The sequence below is a fragment of the Polyodon spathula genome, chromosome 12, assembly GCF_017654505.1.
Source record: "Polyodon spathula isolate WHYD16114869_AA chromosome 12, ASM1765450v1, whole genome shotgun sequence".
NCBI lineage: Eukaryota > Metazoa > Chordata > Actinopteri > Acipenseriformes > Polyodontidae > Polyodon > Polyodon spathula.
Window position 1 is genome coordinate 7,295,484 of NC_054545.1, and position 14,181 is coordinate 7,309,664.

The 14,181-nt window shown below is 35.4% G+C and overlaps 1 protein-coding gene across 28 annotated transcripts in view; it reads left to right on the forward strand.

Annotated features, from left to right (window-relative positions):
• nrxn3a (neurexin 3a) overlaps positions 1-14,181 on the forward strand; it is a 290,916-nt gene that overhangs the window by 79,471 nt on the left and 197,264 nt on the right. For all 28 annotated transcript variants that reach the window (XM_041266212.1, XM_041266208.1, XM_041266209.1 and 25 more), the window contains 2 exons: positions 329-630; positions 3,381-3,542. In XM_041266212.1, the coding sequence (XP_041122146.1) occupies positions 329-630; positions 3,381-3,542 (464 nt within the window). The remainder of the gene's footprint in view (positions 1-328; positions 631-3,380; positions 3,543-14,181) is intronic.

The following is a 14,181-nucleotide window of genomic DNA, read 5'->3' on the forward strand; positions in this document are numbered from 1 at the left end:
TAGACCAAAAATAACTGTTAATATGCAGTAATGAACTCATTTTTAGTTTAAAAGTTGTATTTAGGGAATTTGATTTTCCTGGGGTACTAGATTTTACAGCAGAACCTACTGGGAACATAACATATTTGCAATTTCTTTTGAAGCAGATTATCCAGCCCTACACACCTGCACTGCAGAAGATCTCCAGTGTTTACCTCCTATATGTTTAATGACTTTTTATATAAAATAATGTTGCAGACAAACCTACTTTTTTTTCTTAAATCACTGTTTTCTGAAAACATTTTATTTATATCGTTCTTAAAAATGTTTTCTACCATTTAAATTGCAGCGAGAGAGGAAAACGTCGCAACCTTCCGAGGATCTGAGTACTTCTGCTATGACCTGTCTCAGAACCCCATCCAGAGCAGCAGCGACGAGATAACCCTGTCCTTCAAAACGTGGCAGAGAAACGGGCTTATCCTGCACACAGGGAAGTCGGCGGATTACGTCAACCTCGCCCTGAAAGACGGAGCGGTGTCCCTCGTTATTAACCTTGGATCGGGAGCGTTTGAAGCAATAGTAGAGCCAGTAAATGGCAAATTCAACGACAACGCATGGCATGATGTTAAAGTCACACGCAACTTGCGGCAGGTAATGATGAAGGTTGATGAGGGGGTGAGCCCTGGTAAACTAGCAGCAGCTTTTAGGTAAAAATAAATAAAAAAATAAAATACGTTCACAATTTAGTATAGACTACACATTATATATATATATATATATATATATATATATATATATATATATATAATATATATATATATAATTTCTTAGGCGATGCTAAATACCTTTTTCAGTTTTGTTACGTTTTATAAATTTAGGTTTCATTACAAGTTAATTTTAATATTTAATACAACGTGATTCAATTCCGTAAATTTATGTAATATGTTTTTATAAGTTTATATATAAGGTTTATAAACTTTGTTTTCATCAAAAATTACCCTAAATTTTTATACTTGACGCTAAACTTTGTTTTCTGTCTGTGTGAGAAATTATTTTATTTTTATTTTTATCTGAACACCAAGAGCACCAATTTCCCTTCCGATTTTACCCATTTTCCTTCACTTTTTTGCTTCCTTAAGCAGACTCCTCTGTCAGACGCCATCATAGCATGATGGCTCTAGAAGACTGAATTTGCTCTGTAAATATTCACACCAGTCTCAGGACTAGTGAATCTGAACAAGCAGGTGGAGCTCCAACCTACTTAAGCCTATACAGTTTACCCTACAGCTGTATTGTTTTCCAGCTGTTAATGAGTTGATGTTTCTTACAAACCGTATTTTAATTAAGCAAAGAGTACAGTCCCAGGTACAACATAACATGAAAGCAGTAGAACTCCCAGAACTCATTTAAAATAAGGTTTTCTGCAGAGTGGCGCCGCCCACCTGAGTAAAATTATCCTTCACTGATAAGCTTGTTCTTAGGAGTACAGTAACTTCTTTCTAATTGTGTACAGTAGTTGTTAGAATCATTGAATGCATTGTGTTGCAGGCGAGTGCTTTAATAATTTTCTGTGTTGATTAGCTTATTTGTTATACAAGTCCATACTTCAGTGGGATACTTGATAGTCTTGTGCTGTAATTGTCCATCTCCAACAGAACTCTCGATGGTTGTAATTTAGATGATTTTACAGGGTGGCAGGTTTATATGGCTTTTATTTTTAACATTGTATAGATTTGTAGAGCTGTAGTGCTTAAGATTGCATCAAATGCAGCGGGGAAAAAAAGTCAAACACTAGTTGTAGTCATTTAAAACAGAGTGCCCTAGCTTTTGTGTGATCTGGCTTTTTTGTTTGGAATAGCATATAAAACTGCATTTCCCGAGCAAAATATGTTCCTTGAAAGAGGTTTACAAGTAAGTACTAATTTTGTTACTATTACACAATACATATGGATTCAGAGTCAAGGATGATCTTCAGTTTGGTTAAGTCAGATTTTGGTCCTTAAGAATTAGACTTGAATCTCCTTCTCTCTCTCTCTCTCTCTGTCTCTCTCTCTCTCTCTCTTCTGGGCACGCTTTGAAAGACTAACACTAACCATTCATGGAATGTACCATTTTTTACTAACCGTTACCTAACCAACTAATGTACTAACACCCTTATTATTCATCATTAGTTTTAGTTTTATTTTATTTTTTTATTAACAATCGTTCTGTTCACAATTTTTTAATTTCCTTTCTTCCCCCTTTTCCGCAAAGCACTCAGGCATTGGACACGCTATGGTAAACAAACTACATTGTCTGGTAGATATCATTCTTATTGTCTTTTTTTGGGTTTGCCGTGTGTTCCCCTTCCCCCCCTCCTTTTATTTTCGTTTCATTGTAGACACCATTATCAAAAAAATGAGGAAGTGGGGTTGGTATTTCTTGGCTTTCTTCACTTTTAATTCCCCCCCACCCTGTTTCTCACCACGGCTTTACTTCTTTTTTTTCTCTTTCCTTTAACTCCTTCTATTCTCCGAAGACTGTAGAACAGACCATCGTAGGGCCTAGTTTATTAACAAAGCCTTTCTGGTGATGACTGTAGGCGAACTGGCAGGAGCTTTCCTTAATTATCAACGCGGGAGCTCTGTCAGTTGTTTTCAGTACACTCTGTGCATGGCATGTCTAAATTTCATTGCTTATCCCACAGCTGTCTCCATCTCTCCCTTGTCTTCTTACCCGTGTCCACTAACACTGTAAACTTGCTTACCCTCCAACCAGAACCACTCATTTGTTTTTGAGGCATGCAAGTGAAAGAAGTGTTGTAGCTTCTAAACCTCTCTCATGGCTTTTGTTTCGCATGGGTGTTTCATGTTTGGCAAATGCATGTTTTTTTTAGGTTTCTCTAACGCGTTGCTCACAGTGGTGGTAGCATCTTAGACTTTCCTCCATGGTTGAGCTTTTTGAAAACCATGGCATGCACATTCATGATGTTGGATAGTAAGACTCCCTTTTGACGCATGCTTTTCAATGTTAAATTAACCAAAATAATTAACCAAAACAAAAACAAGTACAAGTGACTGTTCTTGATTTTAACATTTACTAACCCTGTAGTGTAACTATCACAAACTAAATCTAATTCTTCCATTTTCTTACCTGACAAAGATACAGAAAATATATTTATCCCTAAATTATTTTCTTTTCTTGTCATTGATCCCGTGAAAAAAAAATTAAAAACTAACATGTCGATTGAGTGAAACAGACCAGAAAATGGAAACTAAACCTTTGTTCATGGACAAAAATACTAAACAATAAAACAAACCAACGAAAGGAACACAGAAAACACCTCTTAGGAGAAACAAAAAAAAAGCCAGTATGTTAAGGTCATGTTTGGGCATTGTTTTTTCGTTATATTCTTTGACTAGGTAACAATTTCTGTGGATGGTATCCTCACCACAACTGGTTACACCCAAGAAGACTACACCATGCTTGGCTCAGATGATTTCTTCTATGTTGGTGGAAGCCCTAGTACAGCTGATCTACCTGGTTCTCCTGTCAGCAACAATTTCATGGGCTGCTTGAAAGAGGTAAAGTTGTTTCCATTTATATAATATTTCATGGTGATGTCAAAGCATATCGGCCCACTTTTGATACAATCTAATGTATTTAATAACGCTGTACACACAGTGGATGTTATATGTACTCATATCGGTATGTGAGAGTCTATAACCACCATATATTCTGAATAATATAGACTGTGTAGTTTAATACTATTCTGTTTCATATACAGGGCAGTCATTTTTTGATTAAGCATCCTCTAGTCTAAGCACAATCAGAGGAGATTTAATCAAAAAAAGATTCAATAACACAGTAGGCAAAACAATCGGATTTGAAATGTAGAAACGGAATTTAAATGAAACTACAGGAAAGTAATCTGGTTCAAGAGAATGTAATGAAGAGCCTGCATTAAAATACAATTATTTCTGAAATGTAAACCTTTTATTTAACTTCAAGCCTTGTGAAACTCAGCATTGATGCTGGTTAAATCCTTTAAATAAAACAGCTGTTCAAATGCATGTGTGGCAGTAACAGGACGCTTTGTGAGAGATCACCACCTTTGTTTCACTGACAAAATTGTGGTGAAACAAATTTGCATTACCAGTATCTGATAGTGGCCCTAGCTGACTTTTTAGTTTAGAAATGACCATGGGAAATCAAGATGACTGATCACAAAATATTATCTTTTTAGTGCTTCTTGCTCCTGAATATATTAGTTGCTAAAATGTAGGGCTGTGTTCAAAGGTAAGAAGGTTAGTTTGCTAGCCAGGAATTCGAAGGTAGTTCAAAACCTTTGAAGGTTTGTCAGATGGCATTCATACACTGTATGTTTTACTCTGTTATCAGAAACCATTTGACAACTTGTGAATACTATTGATCTTTCGATTTGTATAATGCATATGACTTAAACAGAAGTTGCTGTTTTAGAATTCATTACCAAATTGTTATACGTAGAAACTGCAATGGTGCCGCTGCAATATAGCGGTTATATTGTTTCAATCAACTATTTACTGAATACCTAGTGTACAAGACGTTGTAAGATACGTGATATGGTAGAATATGTTTGAAACATACAAAATAAGCGCCAACACTAACCATTTTAATTTCGAAAACTGAGCACCTTCCATCCCTCCCCCTCCTTCTCATGTTATTCAGAGGCAAACCTTTAATTTCTTCATTTGCATCTCGACAGCAAATAGCATAAGCTGTATTGAAAGAAATGTCTTGAAAACCCTCTGCTGTCTGGGATTTTTTTGTTAAATGCCCAGGCGACCAAAACAAAACAAAAAAATGTTGAATGCAAACTATGCAAGCGATGTATTATGGAGGCACAACCAATCTGGGATTATTTGACAAGCATAAATTCATATTATTATTATTATTATTAGTCATAGTAAAATGTGACTCATAACCTGCTTGGAATGGTGACTGTTAAATGAAGAGTTGTTTTGCCTAAGTCAGCTGCAAATATTTTATTGGCTGTAAAAAGGTGCTGCTGCAATGCAAGCTTACTGTATACTATACATCGCAAGCAGCATCAACATGCAAATTTTTCACTCCATTTATATGGATTACCTGTAAAATAATAGGATTTTCAATCTAGTAACTCTGGTGATGTCTCCACTAAATTATGCAAATTAGTACCATCGAAGGTTTAAGCCTTCCTTCGTTAATGTGTTGCGAACCTTCTAAGGTTCAAATGTATCCTTCTACAGCCCTACTAAAATGCATTTATTGTCTTGCAGGGTTTCCTTTTTATTCCAGTTTTTAAACACATCATTATATCTATTATGTTATGCAATCAATTAAAAATTAACTTAAAATTTTATTACGGTCGTTGAAATCCCCAGCTGTCAAGATGCCTTAAAAGCCTTGCTAATGCTGTTAATTGCTTTATACATGTTTTAGAAATCACCACCTTCAGGCCCCACAATAATGATGAAATAATGTTACAGATATCAAAATTGTCTGATCTTTCTTTTAGTTGGAATTGGGCAATTCAATTGTTCCCAGACCTTTTCTGGGATGTATTGTTGCATAATTGTTCTTATTGTCAATGAGATGGTTATACACTTCTGTACATCTGTAAACATTGGAAGTTCCAAGTAAGCAACACATTTCCAATTTCCAAAGGCTACTTCTGAAGCTCTTGTATCTCTTGTCAAATCACCTAATGCTTGGTTTGCCTGGCCTAATTTTATATAGTTTTATGTAGTCATTATTAATGGTTTTCAATTTTGAGCAGCCATTTCTAATTGTGTTCCGTTCACAATTCTGTGTTGTTTAACTAAACATATAACCTGTGCATTTCTACTTCTTAGATAAGTGTGTGATCCTATCACTTCTCAGTGTATACTGTGTATGGTGTCAGCTGTTAAGCAGACAGGAAGACGTTTTGCTAAAGAAAACTAAATTCTGTGATTTGTTATCTGAGAAATATTTTAATATCTGTTGTCAGGCTGTACAAAATGTATGTAGTTTAGTAATAACGTAATGAGCTCTTTAAGGCTTCTAAGTTGACTGATTTGGGGTTGTGTCTGCCTGCTCTGTATAATTATAACTTGTCTTGGCTTAGCATACAGATCGTTGGTGTCTATCTATAATAGATAGATAGATCTTTGTAATTGGAGAAACCATTGTACTACTACAGTAGAGTATTTGAAATGGCCATTGTGGTGTTTGGCATTCATGTCTGTTGTAGTCTACAGTCGTAGAATGTTTATACCCACTCATAAAGTATCCTTAGGTTGCACAGTTGGCTTTTCTAGTTATGTTTGGTACCTGGCAGCTTCCTATTACACCTACTTGACACCAGTGACATCAGCCTTTGCCCAAAGCAATACTGCTGCCTGACAAGACATGCTGCAATGTCAGCTCGCCTTCACTCTGGGTTCAGTTGTTTCAGTCTAATTCCCTGCTGCTGCAGATGGGCGGGTAGCTTGGCATGAAATCCCATACGGAATGCTGTCAGAGTTCTATTTTCTAGCATTTTGGCTGATATGACCAGGAAATGATTCACTATCCTCCCACATTGTTCAGTCCCTGCATCTCCTTAACCCCTTCTCTGAATCATTTCTTATTCCTTCCTGTCCTGACGTTGTAACTCATTAATGGTTGCAAGTGTGAATTAATCCCCCTCTGTTCCATCTGTACTTTCTGGATCTTTAAAATGCAGATTTCACTAACAGGCTGTCCAGCTGGCTGTCCTTGGTCCCTCCCAAGGTCACCACTGCTATGCTGTGACCTACCTTTTAATATTCCGCTAGTTATGAGAACCGCCATAATTTACATTATTTGTTGTTCAGTCAGACATGTGTGGATTTATAATGGTGTCACTTTAACCCCCACCCATTGCACGTGTATTGCATGGTGCACAGCAATCATCAACATCAGGGGCTTGTACAGAAGTAATGACAGCTTCCAGTTAAACAAGGGTATTCCACCATAGCAGTTCCATTTAAAAGCAAAATCCCCTGGCACCATCTGCTTCCTCAAAACTGTGTAGCTGTTCTTCAAATTGCTATGGCCAGTCACATACGTTTTTATCTACTGTTTTTACCTCTTCATTTACTGGTGCCAAACCAATCACAAAGGAAGTCAAAACCAGTTTGTTTCTGTAAGAATCACAGTTCAAACCACATATATGTTAGTCTGTTTGTTTTTAGAATTTAAATCTGCTCCTAAGCCTTGCTAAAGCAATGCAAATAATGTTTTGCTTCTCTATCCCCCCCTTAACCTCTTATCCTACTATACATGTCCATAGTTCATGTGTTATGTGCACTGTAGGTACTTCTGTGGACTCCCTTGAAGCTGCATCATAATTGGACCTTATCAACCTCCCTCTGCTAATTTTACCAGCAATTAAGTATTTGCTTTGACTGGCAGGAAGCTTTTAGTTGTAGTTTCTTGTTCATTCTTATTTGTTGTTCTGAAAGAGATCCCCCAGGTGAACGATTACTGCAATAAGATTTATCTTTATCTAACCTACTGGATTGGACTTTGGGAACTGCTGGAGCTTTAATTGTTTTATCATGTCGCTTACTACTAACTCAGTTAGTTTTAGCGTTAAGTTGCTGCTAAATAAATAATGATTCTAATGGTCGGTTTGAAAATAGCTACATACAGAATAGGCAGTTGTGAGCCCAGATTTCATATATTTATTTCTATGGCTAAGGAAAACCATTTGGATTTCTTAAAATAAATACAAAAATAAAATAAAAATTAAAAATACATAAATAAATAAAATTAAAAAAATAAACATATCAAACTATTAAAACTCACTTAGTTGTAATAGCTATTGTGTTAATTTTTCTAAGCACACATATGACAAAATGTCTACTTGAGTCATTTTTTTTTTTTTTTTTGGCACCACAAAAATTAAGACTGATGTTGAGTTATTATGCAGCATACCGATATTCTACCCAGAATGAAAGTAAGTAAGAATGGGGTGATTCTGAGGAGAAAATATGGCTTTTCACAAAATACAGTGTTTTTGCAGTAACGGCAGAAACACACATAAATTACTTAGTTCAATCTATTGTAAATGGTATTTACACATGGGATAAACAGAAACCATGATGGCATTTTGTGGGCAAGGAAAATATAATCAATTTCTGAATAAAGACGCAATTGTCCCTCGGTGGCTATGTTTATTCTCTGTATATTAAGCTGAAGATTGATTAAGAAGCCAAAAGCACATGCCAGACTATACATATGCAGCATTCAACACCAAACCACTATAAATAAGTACCATATACAACAAAACTAGAAGGGTATCCACCACAATTACTTATTTTATTGTATTCATGGAAGGTGGGCACTGGGTCATATTTAAGTCACCCAGGCACATCACCAACCCCTAGCCATTGCCCTCTTTCTTGAATGGCTATGTTCTCAATAGGAAGTGATTAGGTCATTATGAGATAATCAGTTGGTATACATTTTAAAAACAAAATTACACAGCACTTATGTGGAAGTGTGGCCTGGGTAGAGGCAGCAATAGCAGAGGCAGGAGGCAGAAGAATGAGGTTAAGTGTGATACACTGCCATATGTTGTCCCCTGAGCTGAGGTTAAAAACTCTTTGTGGTTAAGATGCTCGCTTGTGGTGTGCTGGGTCTCTAGTTTGCACCCAGCCTCCTCTTTGTTACAACAGCACACTTTTATTTAACAACAAAATTAAACTAAAAAACACCCAATCTAAGCCAAGCTAGCCTGGTGCAGGTTTAAAGAGCACACACACATGCAGCTCTCAGTCCTAAAATAAATACTACTGAGGAGGGGTTTTCAACCCCATCCCTGCCAAAACCACTCCATAGTTATTTTAGTAATCTTTACAAATTGACATGTGCACGGCGTCTTCCATTTAAATGGTTTGCTACATTCCACGGAATACAAATTCTGCTTTTATATTGTATTCCGTTCCATACCATGTAGACATTATCAGCAGGTATGGCAGCAGATACAGACAATCTCCTCCGTAAGACTAGAGTAGCGGTGTCATGCAGTATCTGAAGTTTGCAAAGTGTACCACCCAGTGGCAACTTTAATCTACTGCAACAAAGTCAGTTGGAATGACGCTGGAGATGTGATTGTGTAGAGAGGATAGTCTGTTACTAGCATTTTATATCTGAACACCAATAACATGACATATACACATTATACTGTATGCTTGTGCAAAATATTGTATAACATATATATATATATATATATATATATATATATATATATATATATATATATATATATATATATATATATATATATATTTTTTTTTTTTTTTTTTTTTTTGATAAAATTTAAAAACAAGTTATACATACTCAGCACAAGTGTCAAACATGTTCTTGCTTTTTAGATGTGCCAATGCTACAAGAAAATGTCTGCCTGGCATTCCTAATCTGTCAAGAAATGAACAATGCTATAATATTAGCATAGTCTAATATATTACAGTAGCTACAATAAAATCTTGGTATATCCTGTACCATTGGGTCTATTAAATGTATCTAAACACAAGCACATTTAGTCTAAGTTTAAATTGTTAAAATATCACTCTCCCAGTGATTTCCCATATTTCTGAGGAAAAAAAAAGACACCAATGAGATATGCACAGATAAAAGATTACAAACTATTTTAGTGATCTAAACAGCTGCAAAATTTTAATCACAAAAATCTAAATAGGGTATTATGTAGCTTTGGATCAGTTGCGTGGCAATAATCATTGAATGAAAATACTTGTGATGTGATGTGGAGAAAAAGATGGAGAAAGAACATTTTGGGCCAATTTAAACCAATAGGGAGTACAGATTGAGGCTATAACTGTGCTTTTGCGGTTACTCTATTATAAACATTATTTTAACATAGCAAAGTTAGACTCATTTTACAATACTTGTTCAAATTATTCCCATGGAGAATTGTGCAGCTCCATTAGGATTTTGCAACCATAACTGTGAGTGAGGCCAACCTTAAATGTTTGCTTCTTATTGGATGCATGTTCTTTGAGCAGTGGGGAATACGACTACAAACATAGTATAGAATGCTGCTTGTTTCAAAGCACATCAGCATTTAGTGCTGTATAAACTACAATAAACCTGCCACTTCTATTTAGTATCTTTTTGTGTTATTGTATACTGACACTGACTAAACACATAAATGCTTTACATCTTTCATGGTAGCCGAAATGTTTCAGATCTTAACAGTTCCTTTGTGAAGATGTTTAGCGACTCACATGGACTCAGATGTTACTTTGAAAAACTATAAGGAATATAAAATCTACTCCCTGGGTAGCAATCTGGTTATTCCATTATAGCCGATGCATTGAGAGTATTAATCGAAGCTTCATTTAACTTGTTATCCCCAGTGACCAGCCCTGCTAATTATTATAGACCCAGCTCTTTCCACAGTTAGACAATATCACAGCATATTGTACAGTTTCCATAATACTGCATTACTAAAATATGTCAGGATCCATCTTGTGTAATACTGGCTAAACATAGGGACTGTGCTACTAAGCCATGTAGGATTTTGTTTATGAGGAATCAATCCATAGCTCACTCAGTTTATCTGTGTGGATCGGTGTCTCTCACATCATTAAGCGAATCCTGCGTAGCATAGAGATCTGACAGATGGGTAAGCCTGCACTTGTTCCAGTTGATCCATTTGGATCAGCACAGTCAAAAGATAATTTTTAGAGCTATGTTGGAATAAAAACCTGGAATGGTGAATAAACATCTGTGGCTTTTAGGATGGCTTTTCATGCAGAGTATCTTAATCGCCCCTATCTTAACAAAAAATATTTGGTAAATGTTTATACATGCAGACATTTTTAATTGAATGTTTTCAACCTTGTAAAGTATGCACACAAGAATGAAGTAAATCTATTTGCAGGTTTTGCCATGTTTTTTACAATATTGCGCAGTAGAGAAGAAACAAAGAAATTCTGCAACCTTGCAATACATTATGCACTACAATCAAATAAATAAATAAACATAATGTAAATTGCATTAGCTTTTTTGTTCATAATTTACAAACTAATGAAAAATTAAGTTATGAAAGCAAATGCTTTTAGTGTTACAAGGCGGGCATTATTGATTGAATAATGATGTTATTTGTTTATTGGATCAAATTCCAAAGTTTCAAGACAACACCATTCCTTCAGGTGAAAGTGGGTTTGAGAAGAAATACATTTGTTTAAAACAAATAAAAACAGAGCTGTCATTTTCAGATTACAACATAATTTGCTAATTCTAGGAAAATAGCTGCATACTGTATGTTATTTTCAGCATGATCTCAAACTGATTAAAACAAAAGACAGAAAACTGTTCCTTGAATCCTCTGTATCTACCCCACTGACAATCATTAAGGACAGAACGTGTCTTCCTGCTGCCACTTTTGTAATTAGTCCAAGACTTAAAAAAAAATTAATAAAGAAAACATTGATTAAGATTTTGTTTTTGAGATGTGCAACATTTCAAAACAATCTACACCCTGTAGTGACTTACTTCCTTAATTATATTCTATATAGCTACAAATACCATCATATTTTTCTTTTACCCATACATTTTTACAATGTTTTAATTATGTACAGAAATATATACATGCAGTTTGGAAACAAACATGTATAGCTGCCAGTAGCTTAGTATAAAATGTAGTAGTAAATGATTCAAATATTTTGCCAAGCAACGTTCACATTTCTTGTGCCTTTGTCGTAATAGCGTGAGCAAGAAAAGTAAGCAGAATTTGTCAAAATCAATAAATAATGAATAGTACTTTTCTAATGGCCATACTTAGCCATGTCTAGATTTGTACACAGTTGTACTACTAAAAATAGGTATACAGGTATACAAGTGAAAAAGGGCATAAGCCACACAAATAAAAGGAACTTCTGCAGTAGGAGTAGGTGGAGATTGCTTTATCCTTTCCTGTTAAATAATTGAAAAGAAGTGAAAGGCAATGCTTAACTGCCCCCTTTAATGCTTCCCTAAATAGCACAGCATGGTTCTTTAAGGCAATCCACTACGCTGAGTTATACAGATGCAGTTTGTGTTTTTGAAGCCATACTGTGCAAGGCACTTTCTTCTCAGTTGTCTAGTTTGTATGGTAAGAAATGCATACATAGTTTTAATGCAAATATTAGCAGAAAAACCTTCAACATACTTGACAAGTGAATAATCTATAACAATTTCCAACTTTTATAGTGTTTGACCCAGAAGTCATTAATTCCTTGAGAGTGGTGAGGGGACCTGTAGGCAAAGATTTATAGGTGTAGCAGACAGCTAGAAATGATTAATGCATGTGTCATCAGCCAACCTGTGAAGCTACACCAGAGCAAAGTTTTACTGATTGAAAACCAGGCTTTACTGTGTCAAAGGAAAGGATTTATAAATCAGGAAATCTCCTCTTTATGCTGGGGTTGAGGGACAAAAATCTCAAATGTACAGATTTAAATTGTATATAGTTTTGGATGTGTGTAAAAGAAACAGGTTAACAGTTGCAGTTTTATCCTTGGACGTTTATTTTACACATGCCTCTAGCATGTTACACCAACAAATTGTGTTTAAAGTTGTACTTTAAAACTATTTAAACCTCATTATATATTGGCTGTATATTTAATAAGCCTTACAGGGAAACACAAGGCAATTCCCATTGTAGCTGGTGTATACCCCTATACCACATGCTTTTAAAACTGCGTTTCCTATTAAATTGGATGCAGATTAATCAACATATCAATAAGGGACTGGCAGACATTTCTAAAGTAGAAAGTTAAATTGATAGATATTGAAATAAATATAATAATCAATCTTATTGAAATTATGTATCTGGGTCAGAAAGATAGAATTCAGTATCTGAAGGTATTTGCTCATCACTACAGCACAATGAAGTATGTGGCATTATGTAAAATGTGAGGGCTCAAAATGATAATATCACATAGTGAATACATTGCACAGTATTAATCTGTGTCAGGAACACTCCTGGCTAGTCTCGGTGATGCCAGTAATATTCTGCGTACAGCTTGATTTAGATAATGACAAAGCCATCAAGTGCTGTAACATCAGCACATAGGTAAACAGAAACAGTAAGGTAACAAAAAATTATCCTCATTGTTTGATTACCAACTGTAGTACTGCAGCCATGTGCAATATCTACAAGATTACAGTTTATTTCACAAAATACACCTTTTGCCTCACGCTGTATTTGCAGTTAAGTTGACACTACTCTGATGTACACATTTCTATTGTAATATAGGCTATAGGAACTGCTTAATCAATGTTAGCTGTCCTTCGATTGTGAAACATACAAATAGAAACTTTTTACAATAATATGTTTGCCAACTGCATCAAACAGTTTTTTTTTTTTTTTAGAAACAGACTTTGATGCTGCCAGTCCAATGCTAGTCATCTGGTTTTTCCATTCCCATGGTAACGAGTTGTTGTCACTGAAGGCTGCTAGAAAATGTGAGCGAGAAGAGAGAAAGGGAGCAGGCAGAGATGAAAGTTTAAGAAAGGCACTGAATGACAAAGTAGAGCAGGGCATGAAAATAAATGACCTTTTCACTTGATCTACAAAAAAAAAAAAAAAAAAAGTTATTCTGAATCTAAGTGTGCCGTTCCACATCACTTGTGAAGTCAAAGTCTAAATTGGATGCCCCAGTCCATATGGATAGATCAATTGAAACTGTAATCTGTTGCAGGTATTAGATTTGGGAATATTTCCAAGTTCAAAGAGCTCTTTTTTGGTTTGATCACTAGTGTGTCTCAGTAGAGAAATTTACACATCAAGTTCTGCTGTTCTCCTGGGCAGTTCAACCAAAGATACAGTTCCATAATCTGAAAATAGCTTGCGGACAAGAATGGGAGTAGCTTTGTGTGTGTTTGTGTGTGTGTGTGTGTGTGTGTGTGTGTGTGTGTGTGTGTGTGTGTGTGTGTGTTTATCTTCTATATGACAATTTGAGCAGTATTTCTTAAATGTCCCTGAAGACCTCCAAAAGGAAGTTTCTGTCTTGTTGAATTCATCAAGATACATTTGTTCTCAAGGTTTTTTTTTTCTTCTCCCCAGCACTGTATATGTTTGTTTTTTCATCTCCCTTTTAATCAAATACAGGCAGTATATTTAGGTCTTATTTATTAACAAATGAACATGTATTGTACAATAAGTGGATCAATACATTGCACTTA